General features: G+C 36.6%; 1 protein-coding gene across 1 annotated transcript; it reads right to left on the bottom strand.

Annotated features, from left to right (window-relative positions):
• Positions 1 to 4,639: 4,639 nt before the first annotated feature.
• LOC124396409 (adenylate cyclase type 10-like) lies at positions 4,640 to 21,320 on the bottom strand. The gene is made up of 27 exons (XM_046865531.1): positions 21,096 to 21,320; positions 19,342 to 19,446; positions 19,048 to 19,086; positions 18,818 to 18,961; positions 18,520 to 18,725; positions 18,304 to 18,388; positions 18,132 to 18,220; positions 17,757 to 17,945; positions 16,027 to 16,148; positions 15,827 to 15,903; positions 15,543 to 15,729; positions 15,334 to 15,389; positions 12,784 to 13,050; positions 12,374 to 12,556; positions 10,289 to 10,331; positions 9,083 to 9,299; positions 8,853 to 8,990; positions 8,597 to 8,763; positions 8,328 to 8,490; positions 7,990 to 8,194; positions 7,813 to 7,897; positions 7,614 to 7,729; positions 7,320 to 7,437; positions 7,025 to 7,220; positions 6,587 to 6,775; positions 5,302 to 5,469; positions 4,640 to 5,124 (listed from the first exon to the last, which is right to left on the bottom strand). Exons 1-26 carry the CDS (start codon positions 21,238 to 21,240, stop codon positions 5,347 to 5,349), a joined length of 3,654 nt encoding a protein of 1,217 aa, XP_046721487.1. The 5' UTR covers positions 21,241 to 21,320; the 3' UTR covers positions 4,640 to 5,124; positions 5,302 to 5,346.
• Between the last annotated feature and the right edge of the window lie 473 nt (positions 21,321 to 21,793).

Below are 21,793 nucleotides of genomic sequence, written 5' to 3'. Positions count from 1 at the left end.
ACATCACTGCACATCATCTGTCATATCATACTAATGATCACTAATATAAATACATACATAGTAGGATATATAAACAGGGCCATGGAGTGAAATCCATAAAGTACAGAGGAACCATTACAATGATTAGTTCTGATTCTGCAGTGCCATCTAATGCCCCAGGTCTGAAATGAGCACATTCACATATATACTGTTGTACAACAGCGAAATTGCTTATTGACCCACAGCCCTTTCTATCAGACAATCAGACTAGCCCTCAACCTCACTGCTTACTTCAATACTTTTGCTTTCTTGTTTTCTTTTTTCCTCCCAACACATTGATATAAGATTGAGAATGCATGTGTAAAAAATGTACAACAACAACCATTCATGCATATAACCATGCATATTTTATTCAAATTTCAATTGGTTATGTTCCTTCTATTCGGTTATTCCGCATCCATTTTTGCAGGGTGCTTTTTTTAATGTCACACTGTTTCCCATTGTAAGGTAGCATACCCAATCCCCAATGGCGATAGAAACAGCAGAACAGTTGCTCCACTTTTTCTTTCTGACCCTTTTTCATTTCAAAGACATTCAAGACATCTCTATACTCAATTATGACAATTTAGAAATCATTCATATGCTATGAACATTCATGTGTTTTACATTTTTGGGAAGAACTAGGTTTTAAAGTATTCAATTCTTTTTGTTTGGTGAAACACTTTTTACAATACAAATAGTAAAGTACTATTTAGGAAGCTAAAGGTCACATGCACATTATCAAATTGTGCTGTTAATATCATGAACAGCAGCTACGCTAATTTCTCTCCACTGCTTCTCTTTCTCTCCCCATCCCGAGGCATTCTGAGGTTTGGCCAGCTTCAGTCACGTCCCACCTCATGAAGATTATGGACCTTTAAAGAAGTAGATGCTAAACTCACAAACATCCGGAACCATCTAGAGATGTACCAGTGCCAACTGGATCCCACTACATGTGTGGAGTTTTGATATTGGACCTCCTGGAGTGTTTAAAGGCTCTGGCATGGAGAAGCTGGTGTTGGATCTGTGATGATCACAAATGTTAAGCTATTTTATGAGTTGCTCAGTAGCTCCTAGTTTTATAACCATAATGACTGTAAAAGACTGTAGAAAGAACATTACTTATCACACACTCCAGTGCTCATGTTAGTTCTCACTCTCCAGTGTTCTGTATTGTTGAAAGATTTATGATCAAACTCTTGATGTCACCCAAATGAGGATGGGTTCCCATTTTGAGTCTGGTTCCTCTCAAGGTTTCTTCCTCATAACATCTAAGGGAGTTTTTCCTTGCCACAGTCACCACGGCTGCTCATCAGGGATAAATGCACATCATTCACTTTGACTTTTCTTCACATTCTTCAATTCACTTCACATACTAAATGCAAAGAGAAACCTGTCTAAATGCTTTAGATTGTTCTGCCTCTGGGCAAAATTTCTAATGAAGAAGAAAAAAGATTTGTATCGTTTAATTGCAAATTCAAAATCTTAATGATGGCACAATGATCCAAAAAACTGCCCATGATTTCCAATTAGAGGGGATGACACACTCTTTCACCTACACCAATCACAGGGGGAAATGACCAAAGATAGGCATCTGTGAGCTAACATGCAAGAACAGCATATTCACAAAAGCAGGGGAAAAGACAGAACTACACTGCTGCCATCTAGTGACACTAAAACCAACAGGTTGCTAAAGATGCTAATGTCTTTGCAGTGCAATAACATTTTTAATACTAGACATTAGGCATCCCTCCACTCTTTTGGGAAGCTGTTGCACTAGATTTTGGAGTGTGCTTATGGATATTTGTGTTATTTTCCAAACTGTTACCATAAAGCTGGAGGCACTCAATTGTATAGGACGTCTATAGATATAACATTTTAAAATTACATTACATTATTATGGCAATGCCCCTGTGCACAAAGTGAGCTCCTTAAAGATATGGTTTACATGCTTTAGAGAGGAAGATCTTGAGTGACCTGCTATAGAGCTCTGATCTCCCTACTGAACACCTTTGGGATAAATTGGAATGCTGACTGCACCCCAGGCCTCATTACCTACATCATATTGCCAATACTTTTGGCAATATAGTATATTTCAGAGTAGTTATTGTGCAACTTGTATAGCAATATATATTTACTGTCCTCTGAAAATAACTGAACATACAGCCATTATTGTCCAAATAGCTGGCAACAAAAGTGAGTACACCCTAAGTGAACATGTCAAAACTGTGTCCAAAGTGTTAATATTTTGTGTGAGCACTATTGTTATCTAGCACTGCTTTAATCCTCCTGGGCATGGAATTCACCAGAGCTGCACAGGTTGTTACTGGGATCCTCTTCCACTCCTCTATAATGACATACCGGAGTTGCTAGATGTTAGACACATGGTGCTTCTCCACCTTCTGCTTGAGGAAGCCACACAGGAGCTTTTGCAATAGACTTACATTTATGGCATTTGGCATATGCCCTTTTCCAGAACAGGGGTGTAAAGAGTACATGACAATCCTATTGTTAATGAAAATATATAGATACCTTATTGCAAAACTTACTCTATTACAAGTCTACAATTCCAATATGACTTGTGTAAAAGTCTTCGAGTATCTGATCTGAAAATTGCTTGAATATTTGACTCATATTGAATGTAAGCTCAAATATACAACACCAAGACACGTTAGTGAAAATCCAAAAACAGTTGATTTAATACAAATACAAATCAAACTGTACAACTCAACGCTGCATTAACCATCAACACAAAAGCCTCTTCACCACTCCAGAATGAAACAAAGATCATACAAGTCAGTCAAAGAAAAACTATTAGTATTTAATTAAAAAAATACATTTAAAGTAAATAATTTTTGATTAAAACCAAATATTCTGAGCTGAGTTTGATTTGATGCACCTCTGATTTAACTTTACACAATAGCTGGTTTTCAAGGTTTTTGGATTTTATTCTAGCCCTGCTTGGTCTGAAAATGAGGCCAGTTTTGAAAATATAGTGGAGAAAAAAGTACATATATTAAATTATAGATGTAGTTGATTAGAGAGTAAAAGTTGCTTATATCTTTAAAACTTAATTAAAATAAAAAGTAGCCAGAAAATGACTTAAGTACAGTAATTATGTACATTTACTGAAATACTTTACACCACTGATCCGGAGCAGCTTACAATCATCTTAGTTATACTGCTGAGTAATTGAGGGTTAAGAGCCTTACTCAAGGACCCAGAAGTAGCAGATGCTGCTGGGATTTGAACCCATGACTTTCCGATCAGAAGTACAACGTCTTATCCATTTCCCCCCATTCCCACAAAAATTTTGACGCATCATCCAGGATATTTCTCCACATGGATAAATGGTGTGCCAAAACAGGATTACAAAACATAAGCTTTACTGATGAGATAGGTCCCTACACAATGCATGGCTCTGAAAGGAAACAGAGGTGTTTTAATCAAAACAGAAACAAAACCTGTCATTGTTCATCGATTAGAGGTGAACTATGTTGCCTGTTAGTCTGAGGATGGATCACTGGCTGTCTTGAGAGCTGGGACATGATCAGTGAACCAAGTAAAAATAGGACTTTTTTTTTCGGGATAGATTCAGAACATAACTCTTACCCTTTCACTTTGTTATTTGCCAAAAAATATGTCTTATGGACGTTAAATCAACATTTGATTAAATAGCTTACATGAACGTTTGAATGTGTGTTTTTTTACTAAAGAGAAGCCTCTTCATCTGTGCTGAAATTTGCATTTGTCTTAAAAGTATTGTTTAGACATTCCTTTTACTAATCCTGCACCCTACTTCAAAGTATTCTATGGACAATATGAGAACATGAATAAAATACTGGAGTAGATGTGTAATGTAAATCAATTAAATTACTGTCACAGCTTTCTGAATGAAAAAACTAAGACAGATAGTCATTATTCATAAAATGTTTTCTTTCATTTGTATTCAGTTGCCTCCTTTATTGTGTTGATTGTAATAGTGTATCTGGAGTCTATCCAGCATCTCATTATCAATCTGAGACCATCTTGTGTGCCTGTCAAATGTCAGGACTATAGACCATTATCTTGTATATACAGTACTATGAAAAAGTTTTAGGCACTTATGATAAAAATGCAGACAATGGTTTCAAGAACTAGCAGTGTTAGTGGTTTAGTATTACTTATTAACAAAATGAAAAGTAAATGAACAGAAGAACACTCTAAATCAAACAACTTGCCATCAATACTTCTAGGTATACTTGCACTTCTAGGTACAGTTTTTGAAGGCAGGTAAGTTGTTCCAGACATCTTTGAGAACTAACCTCAGATCGTCTGGATCCTTCCTTCTTTTCATGTGATCCCATACAAACCTAATTAATTTTGAGATCCAGGCTCTGTGGGGGCCAAATTATCACTTTCAGTATTCATTGTTTTTCTATACACTAAAGATAGTTCTTAATGACATTGTCTGTATAGCTGGGGGTCAAGCAGATGCCTCCCTGATTTGGTATCTGGTATTGCATGATGGATAAGTATCTGCCTGTATTTCTTAGCACTGAGGACACCATTAATCCTGGCCAAACTCCATTTGCAGAAATGCAGCCCCAAACTTGCAGGAAACCTCCACCATGCTTCACTGTTGCCTGCGGACACTCTTTATTGTACCGCTCTCCAGCCCTTCAGAAAGCAACTTGTTTTTTTGTACAATTTCTTGCCAAATATTTCAATCAGTTCACCTGCTGCCATTTACCTCTGCCTAAACACAAAAGCTTAAAAGTGTCTGAGCATTTTATACCTTTTACCTCCCAGACTTGTTTTTTTTTATTTTTATGGGTAAAGTAACAAAGTGGGTTGGAGTACCTGACTTTACTAACACGCTAGGGGTGAACAAATCTCCACAAGCACACTTCCCATAAAAGTGGAGGTTATCATAACAAAAAATGGGGACAAAATCTGGAATGGGATGTTCAGAAAGCACACAAATGTTATGGTCATCTAGTGTATGTCTTTGTCCTGTTAGCCCTTAAAACTAATCTAGAGTGTTCCCGGGCTCTGGATGGTTTTGTTCTTCCTGATAAAGATGTTCTGTGATGTACTCCTGGTATGGGTGCTCTGTCGTGATGGCTTTAAAAAAAAAAAAAATCACCATTAACAAAATTTAGAATAATGACATTCTGAGAATGTTTTCATATAATTTACAATGATATATTTATCAATTTAAAATTGCGAGCAGAACCATTTAACAATCACAAAAATCAAGCTAATTCAGAAGCTATAAAGACTACTAAAAAGAATACGCACCTTTCAGCCGAAGAGTCAGAAGCTGATTCTGAGTTGCACTCTAAATTAAAACAGTAGACCTAACAACTGCTCAGAATTGTGTATTGCTTTCTCATCCCAAAACTGCAGGGTCTTAATGTCTGTACAAAAATCAGATGGAGTCTGACTGTATGTAGCAGACCATGTGGCCTAAAAAAAAAGTCAGAAAAATGACTGAGTGATTTGTCAATTCAGTCAAATTCAGCCCTGAAAAGTGCAGTGGTCATGCAAAAAAAAGCTCTCTCTCTCTCTCTCTCTCTCTCTCTCTCTCTCTCTCTCTCTCTCTCTCTCTCTCTATATATATATATATATATATATATATATATATATATATATATATATATATATATATATATATATATATTAGGGCTGTCAATTAATTTAAATATTTAAACTCTATTAATCACATGATTGTCATGAGTTAACTTAAATTACTACTTTTAAAGTTTTTAATACTCTAATCAACATGTGAATGAACAAACATGGATGCTTTATGCAAATGTATGTTTATTATTAGTGAAACCAAACTTAACATAGAGCATGAACACAAAATATATTTGTAAATGGTGTTTTAAATGAAGTGTTTAAAAATTTGGGGTTTTTTTTGCTATTTTGTTTTTATTTTACACAGACGGATTTTAATTGCCTAATGTGTGCTTTGTGGCGGATTTTGGTGCTTGATTTAAGACTTAGTGCATCGGTAAATCAAATCTTAAGTGATTAAAAATTATTTTCCGGTGGAGTTTTTTTTATATGTGAGTAAAGAAAGGACTTGTGAATAAATGTGTGATGCATAGAAGGTTTTAAATAAAAAATTTTTTTACATTTAATTCTTTATATTTTTAATAAAAATGGTCAGCTTTATTAACGTTATATATGTTATTAACGTTTTTTGGCTACTATACAATAAACTGGTGTCATTGATATAGATGTGAAGTCATAAATGTAGAGACAATTTTAGTAATAAATTCAAAACATAAGGTCAAAATGACATGATATGTCAATTTAATGACCTACAGTATTTTTAAATGATGCATATAAAATGGTGAATTATTTATAGCAAAATAATAAGATTCATTCACTACTCTTTAGTATCCCGGTCGGGGTGACAATGGGCTGTGGAACACTATTTAGAAGGAGAACATGCAAAACTCCAACAGTATACTAAGCTTAGGACCATGCTGCTATGGGTTCTGGTTTCCTATAATAATATTCAGCAAGTTTTCTGTAACTCATTTCAGAGATGTTCATGCTTGTGCTTGTATACCTGGCTGTGCTTGATCTGGGTGTTATCCAAAAGGTTTCCCTGTTTCTCTGACAGCTGCAGAGCGTCCATAAGGAGGTTTTCTACAAGCGTCGTCTTGCCAACAAGCTGGTTCAGGAAAGCATTTAGATGCAGCACACGAGGGACGAAGATGTGATCTCCGCCAAAGCAATGTCTGAAATCAGTGAAGAGCTGCAGGACAAAAATGATTAGATTAGATTAGATTGGATCAGATTAGAATAAATGTAATTGTCATTGTGAGAGTACACCTAGCAGGCAGGTGTATAGGTTCAATGTAAAGGTTATGATTATAAAATGCTTTCTCTTTACAAGTATTTAACACATGAAAATACCAAAAGAGATAATAATATATAGATATATAATCAGACTTGGCGCTCAACTCGGACTCTGTAATAAAATCTGAATGGTATCATTAAAAACCTGCAGTGTTCTTTCGTAGGCCTTCATGCAGGGTCTGTTGAATTTAACCAGCTCTTGCTTGAACAACAAAACATTGCACTCGAGGAACACAGCCACACCGCTGATGGAGTAGATGGTCGGGGGAATCTGAATGTACATTCCAAATGCCTTATCGTAGAAGACTGTAAAGTTCTCCCAGTCATTCAGCCGTGCAAACCTGAACACACAGCCATATGCACACACGCTTACTGGATCAGTATTAAGGTTTTAAGCCAACTATGAATCTTATATGTGACTATGAAGTGCAAGTTCCAACCATAGAGCCAACGAAAAATACAAATGCATCATCAGGCTCTTGTCAGCTACGAGGTTTACATCAGACTGACTCTCTTTTACAAAGTCCAAAAATTCCTCCAATGGTCTCAATGAGATGCCTGCACCAAACATGGACAAACAGTGTCAAATTATTAATTTGAAGCTGTCAGTTTTCTCTTTATCCATAAGTATGTAATGTAATGTAATATAGTGCTGCACAATACAGTTTTTTTCTTACATTATTTTGTAAATGTCAAAATCCCTTTGAACACTGAATAATTGACAGAATGCTTACCAGCATATAACAGGATGTTCAAGCAGGCAGCATAAAACCAGCCCTTAGCTACGATGCTGAGCATTTCACTGCTGATTGTCTCCAATTTATAGATCAGCTGCATACCCTCCTTGTATCTGCAAACATTAACATCCACACACTCAGTCACAATTCTGCATTGTTTCAAAGCAGAAGCTGATGTCACACAACCATCACCCACCTCCCAGTGAAAAGCAGAGCCAGATGTAATATGCCAATGGTCCTTGCATCCAAACCAACTCCATCCAAATGCTGCGCTCGAATAGCTGTAACACACACGCATTCACACACAATCTCAGTCTCGTTTCTCTAATTGGCTCTCATTGGTGACACTTTAAGAAGGACATGTTCTCCTTACTGAAATCGGCAGACTCCTTTAAGTTTCCTCTGCACAGGTGAACGATAGCCAGGGTGCGAGCCAAGCGGTTTATTAGTCTCTGGTTCTCAGTGCAGTTAGAAAGTCCGGAGCACATCCTGCACAGCCAGGCTTCAAGAGATTTGCACTTGCTTTTGTCATTCATAAACTGACTGTACTGGTGATAATCCATGGCGGTGAAGAGCATCTGAAAGTACACAATCATATCACATGTTTCTCTCTTCTATATTGTGAATGTCAGAGTCTTTAGTCATGACCTATAGATGTGGGAAAGAAATCAAAATTGATGTTTTTGACACTAAAATAGATTGGACTCTAACCTCGAAGACATCAGTGCTCCAGATGGACAAGTTGCTCTCCATAGTGATAGCCAGGGAGGCACTCTTGAAATGCCCCTGCATATATTTGATTTGCCATAGAAAGGACAGACAACAGATCCGATCATGCAGTAATTTCTGCTTTTTCATTTTGAGCCTCTTCTTCCTTTACACAACACAAACACAGCATAATATATATATTTTAATCACAACAAAACTTGACATTCCTTGACCAAAGAGAATATGAATATATTGAACATATAGACTCATACTCTGCGATCCTTAGTTTTTTCGATTGATGGCTATATTTCTTTATCTTCTCGCAGAACAATTTGAGAGACTGTGCACAATCGTTACTGGGAAGGCTGCAGTTGAGAAGCTTTGCGGCTTCCTTGAAATTTTCCTCTGCCTTCAAAATGTTGCCTGTATTAAACAGAATCTGGGGAAACAACAAAGGCATAATGATCTGTTTGTGTCACAAGTATCAGATAGATCTGTTTCTCCTGCTTTTCTCCCACGTTTACACACCTCTCCTATGAGCTTAAACATAACAGCTTGGTCAAATTTAGCGATCTGAACAGAGTCATGAGCCTCCAAATCTGATATAGAATTCCCTTCTTTTAGGTTTTCCAATATTCTTTTAGCCTCCTTCAAATAGCGCATCGCCTGCAACAAGACACATTTTTAAACAGTCATGTACAATAATTGCAACAAGGTCAGATCAACACCTTAAGGCTCAAACCACAATAAACACGCACCCTGGGGTTGTCAGAAAGGTTTGTACACATAGCCGCACATTCCAGCAAGTAGTAAAAAGTCTTGGAGATGTCTTCTGCACCGCTCCAATGTCTCACAATAGGAATGAGCACCATCTCCAGTAGCTGAGCGCACTTACATCTGAGGCCTGTGCTCATCCTGGCCTGCTTTTCATTCACTATTGTGTCCAACTTATCCAGAAAGTTCTCTGTATCATTCCTGCTCATATACACATAGCCTGTGTTACTCCCTAAATATGGTGCAGTTCCATAGTTAACTAGGTAACACTTTAACAGTACATAAATAAGAATGTACTAATATGTACCGTAATTTCCGGACTATTAAGCGCACCCAAATATAAGCCACACCCAAAAAACTTTACAAAGATTTTTATTTTGAAAATAAATAAGCCGCACCTGTCTATATTGAAACTAATGAACTTCACACAGGCTTTAATGAAAGACAGTGTCTGTTACACGGCTTGTATCTAAACAGTAGCCTACCAAGAAAGTAATTGTTCACTGTCTTCCTCCTTCATTTCACAACTATTTCTCTCGGGAGTTTTTCTTTTGGCATCGTCGTGCGTTTAAAAATCACCATCGGTGAAGCTTTTCTCCCGATGCCGTGCAGCTCAGAACACAGGTGAAGTGCGTTTTTTCATGCCCGGTTGTTTTCAGCGTGACAAATGATTCGCATTTCCTGTAGACAGTCCGAGTGAGCGGCAGGTCAAACGTCAGAGGAACATCATCCATATTTATGATGTGGTGCGGCCCGATTCAGTGGGAGCGCATCTGATTTAATATAAGGAGTTTCCATGGTTCACCGGAACCCGTTCGGCAATTTCATTGGTCTAATGTTATGGGGCTCGGTTTTTTGGCATGAAGTTTGTGAAACTGGGAAAAACCCAGGAAAAATCGATAAATTAGCCGCTTCGTTGTTTAAGCCGCGGGGTTCAAAGCATGGGGAAAAAAGTAGCGGCTTATAGTCCGGAAAATACGGTAAACTTAATGTTACTGTATTAGGAACTAATGATGAGTTAAGGCATATACATTTAGTTTACACGTTAGTACATGCTTATTTATGTACTGTTATTGTAAAGTGTTACCGACATGACACAACAGCAAAATTTATATCAGGATCTATACACAATGTAAGCCATAAATCACAATCACAACTTGAGTATATGAATGTTATTATTATAACATTACCCATTTCCTGCAGCCTTGTCAACTGATTTTTTAGGCACGATGCCTGCACAAAAAAACAATGAACAAATTAAATGCTTAGATATGTCCACAGTGAGATATATATATATATATATATATATATATATATATATTTATATTTATAGTGCTGGTGCAAAATCACAGTACTAACATGTGTTGAGATGTGTTGCTAAATGCACTGCTTGTTCAAGCTACTTCTTTCCATTATTAGGTTACTACGCCACACATTTTAGGTCACACATAACACACTGATAATAATAAATATTGGCCCCAGCTTTATCATTCAATTTAATTCCACTTTACAAGATGATTTCAGATCAGATCATGGATAATAATTTTGTGGTCTGAATTCAAAACTTTAATAGACCAGTCCCGGGCCACGGATTGTATGTTTCCCACCACTACATTCCATACTACAACTCCAATTCCAAAACAGTTGGGACATCGAAAACATGTCAAAATGTTTAAACTGAGAAAATGGAGCATATTGAGAAAAAAATAAGGTCATTTTAAATCTGATGGCATCTCAAAAAGGTTGAGATAGGCTCATGTTTACCACGGTGTAGCATTTTTTTAACAACAGTCTGAGGAAACCAGTTGCTGGAATTTTGGGAGAGGAATGTTGTACAATGCCAGATATAGAATTCTAACCGAATAGTCCAGGGGATTCTTCTGTGTATTTTTAATGCAGTTTATCATTGTCCTGAAATATGCAGGGCCTTCCTTGAAAAAGACTGCTCTAAAACTGAATATATCATTCATATATCATATCCTTCATATCTTTTCAGAATTGATGGTGCCTTTCCAGATGTGGAAGCTGCCCATTCCATAGGCACTAATGCTCCCTATACCATCAGAGTATTACTATAGACTATACCATCTTTTAAACTGAGCACTGATAACAAGCCGGAAGGTCTCTCTTCTCTTCACTCTGGAGGACGTGGCACCCAAGGTTGCCAAAAAGAATGTAAAATTTTGATTTGTCTGACCACACAAGTGTTTTCCACTTTGCCACAGACCATTTTACATGAGCTTTTTGCCCCGAGAAGACGACAGCGTTTCTGGATCATGTTCATATATTGCTGCTTCTTTGCTCGATAGTTTTAGAGTTTTAGAGTTTTAACTTGAATTTTTGGATGGCACAGCGAACTGTTTTCACAGACTGTAATTTTTGGAAGTATTTCTGAGCCCATGCAGTGATTTTCATCACAGAATCATGCCTGTTTTTAATGCAGTGCTATCTAAGGGCCGGAAGATCACAGCCTTCCAATATTGCGTCGCGACCTTGTCCCTTGAGCACAGAGATTTCACAAGATTCTCAGAATCTTTTGATGATATGTACCGTAGATAATAATATAGTTAAAGTCTTTGCAATTTTAGGTTGAGGAACATTTGTAGATGCTGCTTTTCACAGATTGGTGGCGAGTGTTTACTTCTGAGAGATTTTGCCTCTTTTAAATGCACTTTTTATACCCAATTATGTTACTGACGCATTGACAATAAATCTAATTAGTTGCAAAATGTTCTTCCAGCTCTTCCTTGTTAGTACCACTTACTTTTCCAGCCTTTTGTTGCCTTTGTCCCAACTTCTTTGAGACATGTTGCTGCCATCAATTTTAAGATTACCTTATTTCATTCTTAAATTGCTACATTTTCCCACTTTAAACATTTGATATGTCTTCTGTCCTCTACTGTGAATTGAATATGGGTTTATGGGATTTGCAAATCATTGCATTCTGGGTTTTTTTACATTTTATATTGTGTCCCAACTTTTTTGGAATTGGTGTTGTTTATGAGTTGGAAGGTGAATGATCATTTATTTTAAACTATTTGTCTCTGTTTAATTTCTGGTCACATACAATTTTATCAACCAATATTATGACTTCAAATTTGCACTGTTGGTATAAGTCAGGCCCTGTTTTTTCAGTCTAAAAGACTTAATTTAATATATAAACTTTATGTAAAAGCACTGTAGAAATAAAGATAAATTGAACAAATTTACTCTGAATACAAGTCTTGACTACATTTCCTCTACAAGATCTATCAAGGATGTGGACAGAAACTTACAGTTGGGGTTCTTAGTACATTTGTTACAGCGGTATGGCTTTTTCTCCAGGTAGCTGGCACAGATTCCATGAAGCTGCCGTTTCTGCTCTTTCAACAACTGCTGATAGGTCATCTCCATTACCATACCTTTGCAGAAACCAATCATCTTGCACTTCCACACACCGTCTACTGAGGCTAGTCCATCTGAGGGAAATATAGAGAAACAGAGAGACTAGTCTTCGAACTGTTCATTTGAACACTATTACATCCAAGTTCAGTTAAAGACTGTCAAACAGTGAAAAATACTAAAAATCCTCTCTTTGGATTGTTGACAAGCTATCATACTAGCAAGATTTATAAATGTTGTATTTACATCTACAGTTATGTCTGTACATGACTGTGTGTTAGAAAATACATTTATGATGTCTGACCTGTGCTGCTGCTCCCACAGTAACATACAAGCTTGGGCTTCTCTACAGTCATGGCTGATGAATCCTTTGGTGGCTTGGAGGCGCACTTGAAGATGCCCAGTTGGAAGAGTGTCATTAGGATGCTGTTGAGCTTCTCTTGTAATGGATCAGGCAGGATGTTATGCAACAGCTTAGTGGTAAACGTCTGGCCAAGAAAGGCAGCATGCCTTAAAATCAATCCTTCAGCTGCGCTCAATACGTTCAGCTCGGTTAGAGTGCGATGCATGTCTGCATGGACGTGCACAAAAAATATATATTTGCATGTAGCCTTACACACTATGCATTAAATGCATTACATGTAGCGTTACACACTATACATTACATGCATTATATGCAACATTGCATGTTAATGCTTTTTCACTGCAAAATGATGGAATGAATAGTGATATGCTGCTGATCATTGCAGTCTTGGTTGGGCTGCTCAGGCATTGAATTAATGTAATTATATATACAATTAGAATAAGAATTGACTTTTTTTTATTCAGCTGGTTTTTCTCCAAAAAGAAGAAACCACTCTTCAGCCTCTTGTGTTTGGTTCTTTCTATTGCCCCCTTACAGTGATTTTTGTCCAACATAGTCAGTTTGCCCAGATCATTGACACAGTTCCTTTGTCCCAGACCACATGCCATGTGTTCAGATAATTAAACACAATAAAGCATGTCATTTTATCAATATAAATATTTTATGGTTTAATCATTAATTAAATTATTACATATACAGGTACATCTCAATAAAATAGAATATCATTTAAAAGTTGATTTATTTTAGTAATTCATTACAAAAAGTGAAGCTTGTATATTATATAGATTCTATACACACACACACACACACACACACACACACACACACACACACACACACACACTGATATATTTCAAGTCTATATTTTTTTAAATTTCAATGATTTTCTCACATTTAACAATTCAAATTAAAAAAAAAAACATTTTTAGTGAATTGTTGGCCTTCTGGAAAGTATGTTCATTTACTGTATATGTACTCAAAACTTGGTAGGGGGTCCTTTTGCTTTAATTACTGCCTCAATTCGGCATGGCATGGAGGTGATCAGTCTGTGGCACTGCTGAGGTGGTATGGAAGCCCAGGTTTCTTTGACAGTGGCCTTCGGCTCATTTGCATTTTTTTTGGTCTCTTGTTTCTCATTTTCCTCTCGACAATACCTCATAGATTCTCTGGTAAATTTTGCTGGCCAGACAAGAACACAAACACCATGGTCATTGGCCAAATCCGGGTGGAAAATGAAATCAGCATCTCCATAAAGCTAGTCAGCAGAGGGACGCATGGACTGCCCTAAAACTTCCTGGTAGACGGCTGTGCTGACCTTGAACTTGATAAAACACAGTGGACCAACACCAGCAGATGACATGACTCCCCAAACCACCACTGACTGGACAAACTTTACAGTGGACCTCAAGCAGTTTGGATCCTCTCTTCTTCCCGACTCTGGGAAAAATGTTCTTTCCTTTCATCTGAAAAGACGACTTTGGCCCACTGAGCAACAGTCCAGTACTTTTTGTCCTTTGCCCAAGTAAGACACCTCTGATGTTGTCTCTGGTTCAGGAGTGGCTTGACACAAGGAATGCATCAGTTGTAGCCCATGGATACGTCTGTGTGTGGTGGCTCTTGAAGCACCAGCTGCAGTCTACTCTTTGTGAACCTCCCCCAAATTCTTGAATGGGCTTCGTTTCATCTTTTTTTTACTTCCATTCAACCTTCCATTAATGTGCTTAGAGACAGCACTCTTTGAACAGCAGCTTCTTTAGCGATGACCTTTTGTGTCTTACCCTCCATGTGAAGGGTGTCAACGATCGTCTTCTGGACAACTGTCAGGTCAGCAGTCTTCCCTCATGATTGTGTAGCCTGAACCAGACTGGGACACCATTTAAAGGCTCAAGAAACCTTTGCAGGTGTTTGGATTTAATTAGCTGATTAGTGTGTGACACCACAGGTCTCCAATATTGAACTTTTTCACAATATTCAAATTTCCTGAGATACTGAATTTTGAGTTTTCATTGGCTGTAAGCCATAATCATCAAAATGAAAAGAAATAAACACTTAAAATATGTCAGTCTGTGTGTGATAAATCTATATAAAATACGAGTTTTACTATTTGTATTGAGGTACTAAAATAAATCAACTTTTTATTGAAGTCAATCAAATGGAAATAAAATAAAAATTACAAAGTTAAATCTTTTCTGTGCCGCCCGGTGGTTGGGGACCCCTGCTATAAAACACTGTTAACTACAGCCTTAGCTGCATTTCTTAGAATGCAGGTAATTGGGAGGTGGTTGAGATGTTGGACTTCTGATCGGAAGGTTCAATACCACCACTAAGCTGCCACTGCTGAGCCCTTAAGCAAGGCCTTAAACCCCCAACTTCTCAGTTATATAAATGAGTAAACTGTAAGCCGCTCTGGATAAGTGCATCTGACAAACATCTTATATTTCTAAATTCATTGCTGAGGTACAAGTTTACAAATAGTAAACATTCGCTCACCTCCAACCATGCTGTCTTTCTCCATCTCTAATGATGGTAGTGCGTCATGATCATGCCTTTAAAACAGTAACAGTTCTTTAGTTGCGCTCTTAAGTAATCGATTGGTTATATTGGTCATATAACTGACACTGTTTAAGTTAATAAGTTTTGAAGTTTGTTTAAAACCATTTACATAAAATCTTCACTATAAAAAAAAATAATTCATTTACCTTTGATGACTAGGATCAAAGCGATAGATCTTCCCTGGTTGACTCACACCCTTCAGGTCTTTTGCAATCTCCTCCTTGAAGCAGCAGGAAGGCAGGCCAGAGTAATACCTGGTCTCCCAGTCACATGAAACTATCCCTGGGTAGTAAACCATCAACCGGGCAGCCAGATTTACTTTGGTTCCCATTACTGTCCAAGAGAGTAGAGGGAAAGCAATGAAGGTTAAAGTACAAGCACAGATTAAAAAAAGCTGTTAAAGTAATAGGGTATGGGAAACACTCCTTACCTGTGTATTCATTCCTCAAATGATGGCCCACCAAACCACAATACACTAGACCTGTAGTTATGCCAACTGAGATACTCCTGCAAGACACAAGCAGTTTCCATGATTATATCACAATGAATGAAACAGGACAGGGTGTTTTTAAAAATGCTTTATGTGCCATAACATGAGTGAAATAATAAGGAAATTGCAGTTTAGTTTACTGTAGATGCTTCATTTTTTTGCGGCAGGTCTCGTGTAAACTGTGGGCAGCCTTCAATGCAAGACCACTCTCATCCTTTTTCTTATATCCAGGCAAGCCGAATACACTGAGAAACGTACAGTCCTGAAACAAAATGACAGATTCAGAGAAGATGACCTGATATATTCTGATATGTCATTAAGAATGTATGTGTTTGCACTGTATGGCAACCGCTACTCTGACTGTTTAAATATATGAATATTTTTCATGGAATGTATCCCCGTGTTTTAATCTTTTTTTTTTTTTTAGATCAATGGATCAAACTTTTTGTATTTTTTTATGGAATGGAAAGGTTCCATGGCTCGCCAAAACATTACTTCAGAGATGAAAATTTCAGGGTGGCCTTGCATTTACCTTGCAAGTTTTCAGTTATATTATTGGGGCTGCTTATATTCATAATAATTAACATGTTATAATCAAGCAACATTTCAGTAGGTTTAGTTGGAAGCTCAGTTATGTACTAAATTATCGTTATTTGCTTTGGTGACCTCTTCGCTACCCATCAAACCCTCTGACTTTACTACCAGTCCTGTGGTGATGCCCACACTCAGAATACGGAATCAATTTAGAACCCATTTGAAATTTACATCAGCTTTGATTTTAGCCACATTAATTGATAATTATCTATTTCCCCATCTTATATGGATCCTATATTTAGACAGTGGCAAAAGAGTGTTAAGTATTTTCAGGATCTGCATAAGGTTTTGTGTATATGTGGATTTTAGGGATTTGGATTTACCATCTACCCATATATGTAGATATTTTCAGATGAGGCATAGTACCTCATCAAGAAACATTTTTACCATCCAAGAAACTCTGAAGAACCTGTTACTTTTGTGACTCCAACAGAAGTCTTTAACAACAAAGGTTTTTAATCAACTTCTCCCTCTTGATAAACCCAGAATTGACAGAAATAAAGCAAAATGGAATGAGGAATTGGGAATGGTGTTTTAAAAATATCTGGTTGGAAAGGGTAACGGATGAATCCATTTAAGTTCTATATGTGCTTACTCTTTTACAATTCACAGTTTGGTAAACAATTAATTTTTCAAAACTAGGCTAGCCAAACTGTGACAGCTTTAACAAATATCATTCACCATGCAGAGTAAACTATACCTCAGTGGCTTAAAAACAAATTGTCTCCCCCTAAATAAAACCCACTGAAATGTTTACTATTGTTATTATTATTATTATTATTATTATTATTATTATTATTATTAATAATAATAATTTATTTTATTAAATCTTTTTTTCACTTCTGTCTATTTACTCCTTTGTATTTTTTTATCATGTGGAAAAGTTATAGTACCATGTTATTTTTTCTTCTTCTTTATTAGATTTGTCAAATTTGTTTTGGTAGAGGAGTTATATAGTTGTGAGTGTACAATTATAAATGCTTTTACAAATAAAAATATAGAACAAAAAAAAAAGAATCTCTTCATGGGAATGTTACTGTAAAGGAACTCTAGCACATTCTACACTATAACTAGATCCTACATTATACACAAATATATAATCATTATTGAAGACCGGTGCGTTCTCATTTCAGACACCAGGTTTCTTTTTCACCATGTAGCTGTAGTTGCTCAGTGTTAATATTGACAGAAATTAGATTTCAAAATGCTTTTTCTAACACAGAAATGTCTGGTCATTTTCACAAATTATGTGATAAGTGAAACTTCGAAAATATACCTTGTCAAAAAAGAATATTTTGTTGAGTTGGCCATGGGGATGGAGACTGTTGTCAATTATGACAGTGGCTTCTTGAACAAAGCTGCACAGCTCCATAGGAGTATAAGTTGAAGTGTATGTGACGTTAATGAACATGATGGTTGCAGGTCGTATCTCTGATGTGAGTTCCGGTGGCTGGTCATCATCAAACTAATGGAAAAAGAAACAAATAGATAATTCCCAGTCTCCATGGAGAATGTCGACCCAGCACACTTGGGGCGCTAAGCAATCCTTTGTGCAACATGGGTCAACTTTTGCATTTCATTTGAACTGGCCCTGATCACAGATATGTATTGTGTGACTCTCTGACATTTCATTGCCTCATATTGTACTTACCTCTTGCAAGACTGTTCTCATCATATATTTCCTAAGATAATTCTTTCTCTCTGTGTCAGGTATCAACCGGAACACTGATCTCAGGCAGCCTAAAGGAATGAAACGTTGAAATTGAAGCAATGGAAATGTGTGCATTAAAAGATGCGTAAAAAAAATTTAAACAGCCCGTTACCTTTCTCAGGGATTTTTTGGTCCTTGGCCAGCATCTGATAGTACGTTCCCACTGAGAACCTTGGCTCTTTTTTAAAACGAAGCATCTGTTTCAATATTGAAAGCATTAACAATAAGATCAACCAGAAAATAAAAAAAATAGTAAAATTGGTGTACTTAATTCAGGTGACGTGAATTCAGGGCTCCGGCGGTTTGCCGCATGACGTGTAAAACCAACCTTGACAGCTTTTTTATACGCAGTATGTCTGATGACCATGTTCTTTTGGTCGCAGAGCTTCAATGTTTCAGTAGAAAGAATAATATCCCCAGGATTTGCCAGGGACTCATTCATTCGCACTTCGTCCACAGCTGGGCCAGTGATGACAAAAAAACGCCTCGATTTATTTCCCACTATTATTTTGGAGAGTTTCCCAGCTGATATTGCTGCCAGACAAGAAGGGCCTGTAAGTACTGTATGGTCCGTTGCATAAAATACACTGACAGTTACGCATGTATGGAGAAATAAAAATAATCACCAATTTTGACATGTAGCTCGCTGTCATGTTTCTCTTCCTGAAGGTCACACTCTTTTTGAATTTTCAAGGCGCATTTGACAGCCAGTGATATCACATCACTCATCTGTATCCCCTCAACTAACCACTGAGCCAGAATTGCGTCCCCTGGAGGCAAGATCATGTCAAATATAGTATGGAATTATGTGTGGACGTTTCTACAAGTCTGCAGGACAAAAATGAAAGGGCATTACCTGCAAAATTCAAGATGTCCCCACCATTTTCTAGGATACCTGTGGTATAGATCACATACAGGTTTATTGGCCAAGCGTGTTGACACAGAGGGAATTTGGTTCCAACTGTTAATGACTTTTAAATGTAAAGATATAAATAACAACACTATAAATTTTGCTTATAGACGAGACTATACAAACAATACGAATGAAATAAGGCCACAATATAATCTTAGATATAAAACAGGGCATATACATAGACATAAATGTTCTGTTCAAACTCTGTTAACGAATATAAACAAAGACACAACTTACAAATAACCAGTCTGCTGATAAATTGGTTAAGTTTGTTTGTCAACTCATCTGCCCCATGGCCTTCTTCATGCATCGCAGTGTATTTTTCTGTTAAGGCAGTGAATCCTAAAAAAAAGAAAAAATAATCAAGAATAAAAATAGAAAAAGAAACCACTCAGAACCACAAAGTGCAACAATGGTAAGCGTGCATACAGGCCATTCATATAAGTAGCTGCACCACCAGGATATATTTTTCACACAAAAACAGGAGTAGGTCAGGATTAATGGTGTCCTCAATGCTGAGAAATACAGGCAGATACATATCCATCATGCAATACCATTATGAAGGGGTCTCATTGGCTCCAAATGTATTCTGCAGCAGGACAACAACCCCAAACATACAGCAAATGACATTAAGAACTATCTTCAGCATAGAGAAGAACAATGAGTCCTAGAAGTATTGGTTTGGCTCCCACAGAACCTAGATCTCAACATCATTGAGTCTGTCTGGGATTACATGAAGAGACAGAATGATTTCTGGGCAGCCTGCATCCACAGAAGATCTGTGGTTAGTTTCTCCAAGATGTTTTTAACAACCTACCTGCTGAATTCCTTCAAAAACTGTACAGAGAAGTGTAAGTGTAGCCAGATGATTTGATGCTGTTTAGCAGGCAAATGGTGGTCACACCAAATACTGATTTATTTTGGATTTCTTTTCTGTTTATTCATTTGGCATTTTGTTAATTGATAAAAATTGAAGTATTCGTAATTGTGTTTTTTTAAAACATTCTTACTTTACAGCATTTTCTTTTACTTTTGCACAGTACTGTATATATATATATATATAAGGGCTCATATTCAAATATTCAAATATTTATTGTGAATAATCGCATGATTTTCATTTATTAATTCATAATTAATCACAAAATAATTAATTGCACATTTTATCAGTCCTAAATGTACCTTAAATTAATACTTTTCAAGTTTTAAATACTCTAATCATCAACATTTGCACAGACAAATATGGATGCTTTATGCAAATGTATGTTTATTAGTGAAACCAAACTCAACCTAGACCTGAAGACAAAAAAAAAATATTTTTTTTTTTCTCAAGAACTTTCTATATAAAGATACATAGTTTGGCAGGAGTGCCAATGCATTACAGGGAACAATCTTAGACACACACACACACACACACACACACACATTTCTGTTCTAAATGTACCTTAAATTAATACGTTAAAGATTAAATACTCCAATCGACATGAGCATGGACAAACGTGGATGCTTCATGCAAATATATGTTTATTATGAGTGAAACCATGAAGACAAAATATGCTTGTAAATGTTTTAAAATGGCAGATAATTAAGCAGGAATACTTGAATGGGATTAGACAAGATGTCACAACTGGCCTTGTTACAGGTGAAGCCCAGACTGGGGAATCTTACTAAAGCTAATGGCACTCTGCTAGAAGTGCTTTGAATGGTTGTACACAGGGTCAACAAAGGTGACCAATAGTGCTAGAAAGTGATAACCACTGCATGTGTGCACCTCTCTGTAGCAAGTATATACGTGTGTGTGTGTGTGTGTGTGTGTGTGTATATGAGTGAAAAAATGTATATAATATATATATATATATATATATATATATATATATATATATATATATATATATATATATATATATATATATATATATATATGTGTGTGTGTGTGTGTGTGTGTGTGTGTGTGTGTGTGTGTGTGTGTGTGTGTGTATACGTAGGTTACTCACCGGAAATATCCAAGAAGAGCAGAACTCCAGAGTAGGGTTCTGTAGAAGGAACCTGCTCCATTGTGAAGTCGCTGTTGAACACAGTATCAGGAACTTGTGCTGTCAAAAAGTTACAACACGCTTTAGAAAACTTGAAATTGTTCATCCTGTCTGCAGGATCGCTCAGCGGCTCTGTGAAGAAGAGGAGCTCCAGCTCCAAGATGAAATAAACACGTTTCGCGAGGTTAATCCAATATAACCAGTGACGTAACAAAAACACACTCGCAACACACGTCACAGACACGCGCGCAGAGAAGCACAAACAGTATGCGTATTATATTACAATTATGCATATTTATTCAGTTATCATATTATTTAATTATGAATCATTTAAGTGTGGCACATATAATGAAAATGTAATTTAACTCGGGAATACAGAACCATAATGCAGAGTTAAAAAAAACTGCTATACATTTTCTTTTATCAGATGTTTAAAAAAAATCTCATACAATAAATGAGATCTTTCATTTACTTTTTGCAATCACATCTTAAATGTAGTTATTATTATTATTATTATTATTATTATTATTATTATTATTATTATTAATAATTTTGGTAACATTTTTTGACACATTTCCCTGTTTATTTCTTATTCAGCACAAAGATCTAATTAAAAATAAGTTATCATTTGAAGCAGGAGGTTTTACATCTAATCACAT

This window comes from Silurus meridionalis, chromosome 14 (genome assembly GCF_014805685.1).
Source record: "Silurus meridionalis isolate SWU-2019-XX chromosome 14, ASM1480568v1, whole genome shotgun sequence".
In the NCBI taxonomy this organism is placed as follows: Eukaryota; Metazoa; Chordata; class Actinopteri; order Siluriformes; family Siluridae; genus Silurus; species Silurus meridionalis.
This window is presented reverse-complemented; position numbering and strand designations above follow the sequence as displayed.

What these genes read in the sequence shown, in the direction of transcription:
- LOC124396409 (XM_046865531.1), bottom strand. Translation starts at nt 21,240, where the DNA reads ATGAACAATTTCAAGTTTTCTAAAGCGTGTTGTAACTTTTTGACAGCA. An exon ending in TGAGAACAGTCTTGCAAGAG is followed by an intron (nt 17,946 to 18,131) that starts GTAAGTACAATA and finishes TTTTTCCATTAG; the next exon opens with TTTGATGATGACCAGCCACC. An exon ending in GACAAGGCTGCAGGAAATGG is followed by an intron (nt 9,300 to 10,288) that starts GTAATGTTATAA and finishes GTATATGAGCAG; the next exon opens with GAATGATACAGAGAACTTTC.